The sequence below is a fragment of the Oryx dammah genome, unplaced genomic scaffold (assembly GCF_014754425.2).
Source record: "Oryx dammah isolate SB20612 unplaced genomic scaffold, SCBI_Odam_1.1 HiC_scaffold_28, whole genome shotgun sequence".
Lineage (NCBI taxonomy): Eukaryota > Metazoa > Chordata > Mammalia > Artiodactyla > Bovidae > Oryx > Oryx dammah.
Genome location: NW_024070212.1, coordinates 91,574,212 through 91,586,590, shown reverse-complemented (window position 1 = coordinate 91,586,590; position 12,379 = coordinate 91,574,212). Strand labels below are relative to the sequence as shown.

Here is a 12,379-nt window from a genome sequence, read left to right as displayed (position 1 = left end):
GGGGTGCCATTGCCTTCTCCACTACTAACAGGCAACTCAAACTTCACATGTCCAAAACTGAACTTTAGATTTCCCATTCCAAACCAGTTGTCCCTGCATAATGAGGAGGTCTTCATTTCAATGAATAGCCACTTCACCCTTCCAGTGCCTCTGACCAAAAACTTTAAAATCATCTGTGACTCTTGTTTCTCTCAAACCTTACATCCAACCTGTCAAGAAATCCTTTTGCCTCTACTTTCAAAAATACATTCAGAATCTGGACTACATCCCACTGCTTCTGCTGCTATCACTTTGGTCTAAGACTATTTTGCCCACCCCATCCCCTCTTGGATGACTACAATAGCCTTCTGACTAGTCTCCTTATTTCAATACTGCAGTCAGACTGATTCTGTTAAAATAGAAATGTCATTCCTGTGCTTAAAACTCTTCAGTGACTTCCCACCTCACTCAGATTCCAAGCCTATGTCTTTACGGCGGCTATTAAGTCTCTGCCCCACTCCTATCCCATTACCTCTCTAACCTCATGCCCTGTTATTCCTCCCCTCCCTCTCTCCACCGCAGCCACACTGGCCTCCTTGCTGTTTTCCAAACACATCATTTCCTGCCTCAAGGCCTTTTACTCGTTTTCTCTACCTGGAATGTCACTTTTCTTCAAGTTTTCTCTCTTGTTTGCTCTCTTGTTTTGCAATCTTTGCCCAAACCACTTTTCCAGTGAGGATTCCTGATCTTTGAAATAACGTTGTAATCCCCTCCCACCACCACCACACTCTCTATCCCTCTCTCTTGCTTGTCACCATCTAATGTACTGTATGTTCCATATTATAAATTTTAATTATTATCCTTTCCTGCTCCCATTAGAATGTAAGTTCAAGAATTTTTTAATCTGTTTTATTAACTACTATATTCCTGGCAATGAAATTAATGTCTTGTACATAGCAGGTATTCAACAATTTGTCCAACAAACGAAACATTAATAAGTATTCTGGGCTGTGCTATGCTAAGTCGCTTAGTCATGTCTGACTCTTTGCGACCCCATGGACAGGGCCCACCAGGCTCCTCTGTCCATGGGGATTCTCCAGGTAAGAATACTGGAGTGGGTTTCCATGCCCTCCTCCGGGGGAATCTTCCCAACCCAGGATTGAACCTAGGACTCCTTCATAGCAGATGGATTCTTTACCAGCTGAGCTACCAGGGAAACCCAGTAAGTATTCTAAATGCCCATAAAAAGCTTCTTTGAGCTTATTATAGGAAAGAGGAGTATGGGGGATCCAGATTGAGTCCTCTACTCCTCCAGATGCTCAGCTGAGACTATGGGTGCATTTGTCTCTGCCTGGAGGTCTCATGTTTGTGTCAATGGACAACCTAGAAACAGCTGTGCTCTTTCAGAAACACCAAAAATTTATACAGTGGACTGAAAATAAAATGATAAAATATATGCGTGTGTGCTAAGTTGCTTCAGTCGTGTCTGACTCTTTGCAACTCTATGGACTGTAGCCTGCCAGGCTCCTCTGTCCATGGAATTCTCCAGGCAAGAGTGGGTTGCCTTGCCTTCCTCCAGGGGACTTTCCTAACCCAGGGTGCCATGCCCTCCTCCAGGGGATCTTCCCAACCCAGGGATCAAACCCGCATCTCTTATGTCTCCTGCATGGGCAGGCAGATTCTTTACCACTAGCACCACCTGGGAAACCTGATAAAATATATACTGTTGGCTAAAATCAACATTTCATATTAGATTCCAGTATAGACAAGGAGTGAAAAGTCACCAGAACATTTAAGAAAAATGAGTACTTACTGAATAGCTAGCTTGTGCCAGCGGGGCACAAAGATGATTTGGGTATGATGGGGTGATAGACCATGGAAACAGACAACTACACAATAATATCATCAGTTCACTAACAGGAAAATCTCCTAAGTACAAAGGCAACAGAGAGGACAGGATGATTAGGTGCCACCGCAGAGGCGGATGTTATCTGAGCTGGGTTCTGAAGCATGAACAGAAAGGAGGGAAATGCCCAGTGAGAAATTTACAAGCGAAATTTACAAATTCACTACAATTTTCCCCCTCTCTGCTTACTAGAAATGCCTAGGTATCTGGATTGTAACAGGAAATAGGTTGGCCAAGCTTGCAAAACTCCCAAGTTTTGTGGGGCATAATTTGAGAACTCCTGGTGATTGGGACATGCAAGGAAAGGCTGAGTGAAAGGGAAGGATGGCAGGAAGTGAGACCAAAAGATTCACAAGGGCAGGGCAGAGAAGAGGGGATCATTTTATTCCACAGGACCCATCACAGCCTCAAGACTCCCACAAGACATGGGGAAGGAGGAGTATGAAGGCAGGAGTACTTTATTTTTGCTTTGGCCCTTGCCTAGAGCAGCTGTTTTCCTATTCTCCACACCTCCTTAAAATGTTGAGAGAAGCTGCCCTGGTGTACAGAAAGAGCTCATGTTCTGAATCTGAAGGCCCGGGTCTGAGTCCTATCAGCTGTATAACCTTATGCCCAGCTTCAAAACCTTTGCCAGCCATACTTTAGAGCATGAAGTCCAAGCTCCTTGGCTGTCAAGACCCTTCTTCTTCTGGCCCCTGATGACCCCTCCAGCCTCATCTGTCGCTTACCCCTTCTCAACTAACAGCCAAGTACTTCTTCTGGGTTCTGTGTCTCCACAGACAGCTACCTCGGTTGACATCTTTCCCCTCCTCCTTTCCAAGCTGGAGAATTCCCATTCTTCTTTGAAGACATGATCCTGGTGTTAACCACCTCCAGGAGGCTTTCCCTGGTGGCTAGGTTAGCGATGGTCTCAAAACCCCAGAATTTCCTCTATTGCAGCGTGTGGAGCACATCTGCTCTTGCCCCTTTCTATCCAGAGGACTCTTTCTGCAACATAGGACTCACCGTCTCTCCCCTGCTTAAAAAAAAAAAAAAAAAAAAAAAAAGGAAGAAGCTTCAGGGAATTCCCTAGAGGATCAGTGGTTTGGGCTCTTCGGCTTTCACTGCTGAGCTCCCGGGTTCAGTCCCTGGTCAGGGAATAAAAAATACCCAAACCCACGGGGCCTGAGAAAAAGCAGCTTTATTTCTTGGCTTAAGAATCATAATTTTCACTGTGGCCTGTCGGGACTGTGTGACCTCACGTACCTGCCTCTCTGTCTTTTCTTCTTATCCTTTGTATGAGAGGCACCTAGAGAACCTAGAGCAGGACCCGGTATAGAACCGGAAGAAGCATTTGCTGAATGACTGCAGAAGTGCTTAGTCCGATGAAGGCAGGGATATAAAGGCCTGGTCTGGTCATCTTGGCTCACCTGGGGACAACTCTGACCGGCCATTCTAGCTCCAGAGCCCCTGCGGGGTCAGCCATGACTGTCCTTGAGCCTGCATGGCCCTCTGGGCTTCTGCCCACTTCACTTCCTCCCCTCCCTCCACAGGTGTTCACCCCAAGGGCACTCCCCCACAAACACCCTGCACTGCAAATCTCCATCTCAGAATCTGCTTCCCAGGAATCCAACCTGAAATTCGCCCTCTGTCTTGTCTTTTTTCAGAGAAGGCAATGGCACCCCACTCCAGTATTCTTGCCTGGAAAATCCCATGGGCAGAGGAGCCTGGTAGGCTGCAGTCCACGGGGTCGCTGAGGGTCGGACACGACTGAGCGACTTCACGTTCACTTTTCACTTTCATGCTTTGGAGAGGGAAGTGGCAGCCCACTCCAGTGGTCTTGCCTGGAGAATCCCAGGCGGGTAAGCCTGGTGGGCTGCCGTCTGTAGAGTCTGACACGACTGAAGCGACTGAGCAGCAGCAGCAGCAGCTTGTCTTCTTTGTCTCATCACTTTTAGGGAATGTTCATTCATTCACCCAAAGTTCACAGGCACCATTCAGAACGTTTCACATCCATTTTTCTATTGCTATGATTCTGTCCTGTCTAGGTGTGCGAGGAAGGGAACGGACGAGAAGCTGGAGCCCAGAAAGGTGAAGCGACCAGCCAAAGGGCACTAATCAGAAGGGGAGCTCCCAGACGCAGTTTCCCCACTCCCTTTCCGTGCATCCTGGAACAAGAAGAAACCTCATTGAAACGAATTCGGATCTCAGTGGTCAGAATCCTGAAACCGCGGCTCTGGGGTCGGGGAAGGGGCGCGGAGCCCCTCACTCCTGCAGTACAGATGGGGAGGCGGAGGTCCAGAGCCCGGCGCTCCACCGCCCGCGGGGAAGAAGGGGGCGCGTCCTCCCTGGAGGGCCGCGTGGCGCCGGGGCCGCCCCCCTCCTGCCTCCCGCCCCCGCTGCGCCTGTGCCCCCTGCCCTGCCTCTGCCCTCGCCACGCCGCCTGCTGCGGAGCGAGTCATGGTGGCGGCACGGGCGGCGGCGTGGCTGCTCCTGGCTGCGGCGGCCTGCGCGCCGCGGGAGCAGGACTTCTACGACTTCAAGGCCGTCAACATCCGGGGCAAGTTGGTGTCGCTGGAGAAGTACCGAGGCTCGGTGAGTGTCCGCCCGCCGGGCCTCGGCGCAGCCCCGCCGGACCCAGGCCGGGGAGCCGAGCGCCCAGGACCCTGCCGGATGGGGCTCCGTGGGTCTCGGGGCGTTCGGTCACCCAGCCCTGGCTCCCCGCCCCCACCCAGGCATCCCCCCCGGGCGTGGCGCCCCCAGATCCTCGGCCGGGTCTGTGCCATGACTACGTGGCAGGGCCCGGCGTGCGCGGTGAAACCCGAAACTCTAGCTGCTCGCGCCGATTTCCCTCCCAGCGCTTTTGGGCAGTGGGGCGCAGCCAGTCACGCACCCGTTTAAAAATTAACAGTAGCAGCCTTTGCCTCTCCCATCCCCAGTTTCCGCGACCGGAACAGAGGCAGTTGGCGATATTAAGTGCAGTGAGAACACTGTGGAAATGAAAGCTCGGTGCAGAGGAAGTAATCACTTCAGATGCTCCGGGACCTTACACATCGTCTTTTGGAACAGCGGTCCCCAACCTTTTTAGCACCAGGGACTGGTTTCATTAATGACAATGTTTTCAGAGGGTGGGGAGGGTGGGGTGGTTTCAGGATGACTCAAATGCATTACATTTATTGTGAACTTTATTATTATTACATCAGCTCCACCTCAGGTCATCAGGCAGTAGAGCTCAGAGGAGAGTGCAGAGTTTAGAGTACTCTCTAAAACTTGGGGAGCCCAGTTTTAGAGAGTACACTAAGACCCAGAGATGGAGGGTCACACAGCGCTAGAAAGCAGGGAGCCTGGAGGAGAACCGCCCATCCATCGTGGTCTCCTCTAGGCAAACTTTTAAGATGGCAGCTCAGATTGAGATGGAAGTCATCCAGTAAAATCGCTACCTCCTTACAGAGGGGGCATCTCAGCTCAGAGAGGACTTGAGAGAGGAAGTGTGCCTGGGTGAGTCTTTGAAACAAGAGAGAGTTTTAGCAAAACCAAGAAGAGCATTTCAGGCAAAGAGAACTGTCAGTACCAAGTGGGAGTCCCTCAGCCGGTCTCTTTGCCACCCCATGGACTGTAGCCTGCCAGGTTCCTTTGCCCATGGAATTTTCTCGGTCAGAATACTGGAGTGGGTAGTCACTCCCTATTCCAGGGGATTGTCCCAACCCAGAGGTTGAACCCAGGTCTCTTGCATTGCAGGCGGATTCTTTACCATCTAAGCCACCAGGGAAGCAAGGCTCAGAAATAAACAGCAAGAATGGTGACGAGGGGTAGTGAAGTCCTCAAGCTGTTCTGCTTGAAGGAGTATAAAGCATGACGCTGAAAGATGAGGCTGAAGAGGGTAGGGAATGATCAAAAGGGGCCTTAAACACTTTATTCAGGGACCTAAATGTTTCACTGTGTGAAACGAAGAGCCCTCCAAGGTCATTTCTCAAGGTAGACCGGGGGCTGTGTGTGAAAAGGATAAGGAGTTGGTCTCTAATGGACCGGTAGGCCCAGCCTCCAGGTTTGGATGAACCACACAAGAAAATGGCTGTTAGCAATCTTCCAGGAGCAAGGCCATCTTCAGTGAAGAAAGTACTCTCTATCCCTTGAAATTCTCAATTATGCTGGGAGTCCTGTGGATAGTAGCCCTTGTCCAGGGTCCCCCCCCCCCAAGGTACTGTGAGGTTCAAATGACGTGCAGTGTGGAAACCCTTGGTAGAGTGCTGTGTGCTTGCGCTTCTTGGGCCCCAGCAGAAATCTCATCCAGGACTCAGGGAAATAGCCAGTCAGAGCAGGACCCGTTCCGTTCGGGCCTTCCCCTCCCTCTAGTGCAGCTCATCAGAGAGAGCCCAGGTTTAACACTTGACCAGCTCTGCTACTTGTTAACTCATTTATTATTGAGAACCTACTATATACTAAGTACCATGCCAGCCCTGAGGTACAGGGGATGCAACGGTGAACAAAGTGGCTAAGTTTCAATTTTAATAGAGGTTATATGAGGTCGAGAGAGACAGACAAGAAAAGAACAGAGACACGAACAATATAATTTCTAACAGTAAAAGGTAGTAAGGCAAAAACAGACACAGACTGTTTATTTTTAGAAGTAATAAGGCATCCAGGATGTGAGGAACAGAAATCCTGGAAAAAACCCAGAAAGTGGTCCCAGAATTCTGAATGTTTTCATCCTCTAGGTCATTGATAAATCCTAAAAAGCATTGGAGTGAGAGGCCTAGAATTCAATCAGAAAGATATTTAAAAACAAAAACAAAAAATCCACAAACTCACCCAGCTGCTGAGGTAGAGTTAGAGTTTGAAGCCAGGCAGTCCCGTTCCAGAGCCCATGTCTTAATCTCCAGCTTTAGAGGGAAACCAGGAACAGTCAGGCCAGGAAGCTGTAAATGATAACTATGAATTAACCCAAGCTTGGTCTGCTCCTTTGGCAGTATAGTCATTCATTCACCTGCAAACAGCTACTGGCTCATTATGTGTATTTTACTACAGGTTTTTTTTTGTTTGTTTTTTAATTTGAAGAAAAAAAAAACACTGGCTTCCTTACAAGTACTACGTGCCTGCCACAGGGAGACATAGCCATGGGCAAAGTTGAGTGGCTTGTGTCCTCAGGCACAAGCTGGGAGACAGTCCTTTAGACCAGTGTGGAGTGCAGATGAATGCGTGACACTCGGAATGCCCTCGCCTGTGCTGTGAGGTTATGTACATGTAGGCCTGAGTATACTGTATGTGTGCTGCTTAGTCACTCAGTCATGTCTGACTCTGCAGCCCCATGGACTGTAGCCTGCCAGGCTCTTCTGTCCAAGGGGGTTTTCCAGGCAAGAATATACTGGAGTGGGTTGCCATGCCCTCCCCCTGGGGATCTTCCCAATCCAGGGATCACCCCCAGGTCTCCCGCATTGCAGGCGGATTCTTTACCACCTGAGCCACCAGGGAAACCCCCCCCAGTGTAAACGGTTTATTTATTTTGCATACACATGTGAGTTTGCATCTGTACTTATATATGTATATATATAAATTAACTGTGTGTATTTGGGTGTATCTGTATTTTCGAAATTCCCCAGTGTTCAATAGTCAAGAACCTGCCTGCCAGTGCTGGAGACAGATTCAATCCCTGAGTTGGAAACATCCCCTGGAAGGGGAAATGGCAACTCACTCCAGTATTCTTGCCTGGGAGAATCCCATGGACAGAGGAGCCTGGTGGGCTATAGTCTGTGGGGTCACAAAGAGTTGGACGTGACTGAGTACATAGGCATGTCTGTGTTTTGGTCACTTAAAGATAAGCTTTTTGGATTCAGGCATAGAAATAGAAGTGGAATTTTCCTCTCTCTAAAAGTATGGGCAGGCACACAAGATGTAGGTTAGAAATAAACAACCTTTAATGCTCTCAGCACCCCCAGGGATCCAGCAGAGAAGAAACAGGAAGACCTCTAACTAGTGAAGGGAGCTAAAGGGGTCTCACAATATGCCATATGATGACAAAATGGCCACAGGCTGGGGCCCCAAGAAATGGGTGAGGGAGTTACAGCTCAATGGTTCTCATCATCCAGCCCAGTGGTTCTCAGCTGGTGGTGATCTTTCTCCCCAGGGGACTTTCAGGAATGTCTGGAGGAGACATTTTTGATTAGTAAGACTAGGCAGCTAGTGGGTAGAGGCCAAGGATGTGGCTAAACATTCTACAGTGGACAGGGCAGCCACCTCACAACACAGATTACCCTCCCTTAAATGTCAGTAGTGCTGAGGTCGAGAAACCCTGCCCAGCCTGAGCATGTCTAGTGCCCTGAGCTGCCCCTGGCTCTCTACGGAGCCAACTGGTATAATCCCGCCACTTGTATTAACAGGTGGCCAGATTGATAGGACTTGGCTGCCCAGATACAGGGTAAGATTTTAAATCCTGCAATAATATGTAACTAGAAGCTGAAAAATAGGGCATTGGTGCCAAAATTGTAATTGCAGTCATATAGTCGAGTTCCATCAGCCAGCTTTATATTTATCACCTGAAGGCAATGAATAAATGTGTTATAAGGCAATTATACATTTAAAGGTTAGTCTAGTGACAGAAGGAAGTGGTATTTTTTTGCTGGAGGGAGAAGGGCAAAAAAGGATTACCCCGAGGTTCTTGAGATCCTTTTATCAAGAAAACCACGTCTGTCTATGTACCCATTACATAGGCAATCATTTATATATGCACACTTACTCATTCACTCAGCACATACATTCTAAGACTTTTCCATGTGTCAGCCTCAGTGAAGTGAACATAGCTCCTGCCCTCAGCAGGTTCACATTCTAGAAGGGAGGACCAACAGGTATATAGGCAACTCCAATATAGAATGATGACTGCTAGTTGACTGAGCCAGAAATTAAACGCAGGTCTGCCTTTTTTGTCTCCTGTATCACCTCCTGATGGGAGTTCACTAGTATGTGTGCCTCTCTCTGTGATGATGTTCTTTCTGTGTTTGTGGGCATGAGTGATGTGTGCTAAAGTATCTTTGCGTCCTGGGCCATAGGCAGACCCATTGATGTCTATTGTGTGCTTATTCTGAGTGTTTATGTACGTGTATGCACACATATCTGTAAGCCCCTGCGTGTCTGATTTCACTTGTGCCTGTGTATCTGAGTTTGTGTATATGTGAGAGCATTGCTTACATGAGCATACGTTGTGTTCTTGCATATGTGAGAGAATGCTTTTATTGTTGAGGGGTCACACGTGTGGGCATGTCAGGGCATGTGCCTCTTCTCTGCGTTGTGTATGTGTTTGGGTTTTGTTTTTGCTGCCCAGGTGTCCCTGGTGGTAAATGTGGCTAGTGAGTGCGGCTTCACAGACCAGCACTATCGGGGCCTGCAGCAGCTACAGCGGGACCTGGGGCCGCACCACTTCAATGTGCTTGCCTTCCCCTGCAACCAGTTTGGCCAGCAGGAGCCCGACAGCAACAAGGAGATCGAGAGTTTTGCCCGGCGCACGTACAGTGTCTCTTTCCCCATGTTTAGCAAGATTGCCGTCACCGGCACTGGTGCCCACCCTGCCTTCAAGTACCTGACTGGTGAGTCCCTCAGCTGGCTGGGCAGCAGAAGCTACTGGCTGGCTGGGTGACCTGGGGCCCTTTCTTCATGCCCCTAGCTGGGTTGATGGTCTATTCTAGCACAAATCTGTGAGGATGAACTGAAGAATATTCCTGCCTAAGAATATCTCCACCCTTACTGCCTTGCAGTTTCCCCCAGAGTCACTCTGCAGGCTTCTCTCCACTCCTGTTACCATCCACAGGGGCTCCTAGAAGGAAACTGGACTCTCAGATTTTAGCTTCAAACAGATGGCACCACATTCCTGGAGAAGGCTGACAGGTATCTCCTGTCCTGAGGCAGAGGCAGTCAGTCTGTAGACCACAGGAGGGAAAGCTAAAATACCAGCTCTTGGGAATTCCCTGGCAGTACAGTGGTTAGGACTCAGCACTTCTACTGCCTTCCAGGGCTTGAGTTCAGTGCCTTGTCAGGGAGCTGAGATCTCTCAAGCTGTCAGGCATGGCCAAAAAAAAAAAAGCTCCAAAATACACACAAAAAGAACAGATCTTAGTATTTGAGAAACAGATCCCTTCCGAGAAGCCTGAGAACCACAAAACGGGGTCATTAGCCAATCTTGTCATTAAATCCTGTTTCCTTTCTCAGGCTTTTCCCTTCCTTTGGGGGCTCCATTTTTGCCTTCTCCCACCTCCCACTCCATGCTTCTGGTTGCTTTCATATCCCTCACTGCCTTCCCCCAGAACCCATTCACCTGGAAAAGTAAATGACAAACAGCAGTGTTGCAAACCAAAGGTCCCTTACTGAGGCAATTTGAATTTTGCTCTGTGGGTCAGTCCTAATATTTTTCCCCCTCTGTGTGTTTTTATTAGTTCCTTCCCAGTTCCCATAGTTATAGCTCAAACCTGGCCGTGTTTTAGAAGCACCTGGGGAGCTCTTTAAAATACATTAGCCTGAGACCTAGTGAAGCAGGACCTAAGAACCTGTTTAATTATAAGCACCCGCCCCCCCACCACCACCATGATTCAGGTGCAGCCAGTCCAAGGACTAATATACGGGAACCATTAAGATTAAATCAGGGACTTCCCTGGTGGTCCAGTGGTTAAGACTTCCCTTTCCAGTGCAGGGAGCACTAGTTCAGTCCCTGGTGAGAGAAGCTAAAAGTCCACATGCCTCCTGGCCAAAAAACCAAAACATGAAACAGTGTTACAATAAGTTAAATAAAATACTCCTAAAAAAAGGATTAAATCAGAGAGGAGGTTATAGACTATGCAGTAGTTTGAGATCATTAGAACTTTTTGTTTTTTTGTGGTCACACCATGCAGCATGTGGAATCCTAGTTTCCCAACCAGGGATTGAACCTGTGCCCCCTGTAGTGAAGGCAGAATCTTAACCACTAGACTGCCAGGGAAGTCTCTGAGATCATTAATAAAGGAAGGTCAGATATTGCCTTATCAGGCACTTGACGGAATTCTAAAGCAATGGTTCTCAACCTAGGCACCACATTGGAATCTCCTGGAAAACTTTTAGAAAATATTGATGCCTGAGTCTTACCCCCAGAGATTCTTCCTTAAGTGGTGTGTGGTTATGGCCTGGACATCAGGACCTTTAAAAGTTCTGCAGTTCATTCTAACTAATAGAACCAGTGCTTCAAGGGAGGGATGGCTACCGCTAATGGACTTCTAAGAGACGGGACACAGAGAAGCACACTTTGCTCTCCTTCCTTTTCTCTAGAGACTTCTGGGAAGGAGCCTACCTGGAACTTCTGGAAGTACCTGGTGGCCCCAGATGGAAAGGTGGTAGGAGCTTGGGACCCAACCGTGTCGGTGGAGGAAATCAGGCCCCAGGTTACAGCACTTGTGAGGAAGCTCATCCTGAAGAAGCGAGAAGACTTATAACCACTTTCCCTCCTCTCCCCCATCCCCTCCCCCGACCGTGCATGAGTGACCAAAGCAAAATGAAATGGTGCTACAAAGGGAGAGACCACTGACTCTCCTCCACTCTCGTCCCCTCTACCCCATCACTCCTACTGGGGGAGAATTCTCGTAGCTTGATTATTTGAATCTTAGAGCAACCTCTAGGAACTCCTGACCAGTGAGAGTTCTTGACCAATGACTCACCAGCCGATAAGAACCTCTAGCCCATGAAAATGTGTGGCAAATAGAAGCATTTCAAGCAATAATCTCCTACCTATAAAGCAGGACCAATTCCTACCTCACAGGGCTGTTGTGAGGATGAGGATGAAAAGCCTATGAAAGTGCCAAGGGCAGTGCCAGCTAACCAGGAGGCATTCAATAAGTGGTTTTTACATATGTACCAAAAACTAAGTTGTGATCAATAAAAACTTGAACTCAACATGAATTTATAGCCATGAGAATCCAGGCCAAACATTTGTAGCTGTTAACTGTTTTCCTATGTATTTTTTTTTAATTACAAAAGTAACACAATTCATTGTAAAATAATACAAGATTATACAAAATAAAAAATGAAAGTATCTCCCTCATTTTCTGTACTCTTGGTCCCTGGAGGTAAACTTTTAGCAATTTGGTGCAAAGTCTTCTCAGACGTATTTTAATCAAACCAATCATTATTGCCTGATAAGAATTCACTGACCAAAAATACACTTCAATTACAGGCAAAGGATAGGAATAGGTAATTCACTGAAAAATAGAGATGGATCATGAAGATATGAAAAGATGTTCAGCTTCATTCAAGTTGGAAAGATTTTGTTAAATGATAATACCTGTTGTTGGTAAGGATGTGGGAAAATGGGCATTCACATAAGCTGTTGGTGGGACAAACTGGTACAGGTTTTTAGAGGATGACTTGTCAGTATCTTTTAAAACAAAATGTCTACATGCTTTGCTCCATCATTTCTCCTTTTAGAAGACTCCCAAACTGTGCAGATATGTATGTACAATAATATATATGCACATTGTTCATTATAGTGAATATTTTATGCAACCTTGT

The 12,379-nt window shown here is 47.8% G+C and overlaps 1 protein-coding gene across 1 annotated transcript; it reads left to right on the top strand.

Moving 5' to 3' along the window:
* The first annotated feature begins 4,140 nt into the window (after nt 1-4,140).
* GPX7 (glutathione peroxidase 7) lies at nt 4,141-11,912 on the top strand. Its single transcript, XM_040231178.1, has 3 exons — nt 4,141-4,459; nt 9,177-9,438; nt 11,144-11,912. The coding sequence occupies exons 1-3, from the start codon at nt 4,325-4,327 to the stop codon at nt 11,305-11,307; spliced, it is 561 nt and encodes a 186-aa protein (XP_040087112.1). The 5' UTR covers nt 4,141-4,324; the 3' UTR covers nt 11,308-11,912.
* Nucleotides 11,913-12,379: the final 467 nt, after the last annotated feature.

Excerpts from the sequence above, each read along its gene's own strand:
- GPX7 (XM_040231178.1), top strand. The coding sequence starts at position 4,325 with ATGGTGGCGGCACGGGCGGCGGCGTGGCTGCTCCTGGCTGCGGCGGCC. Across the intron at positions 4,460-9,176 it reads TGGAGAAGTACCGAGGCTCG|GTGTCCCTGGTGGTAAATGT; the intron begins GTGAGTGTCCGC and ends TTTGCTGCCCAG. Across the intron at positions 9,439-11,143 it reads TGCCTTCAAGTACCTGACTG|AGACTTCTGGGAAGGAGCCT; the intron begins GTGAGTCCCTCA and ends CCTTTTCTCTAG.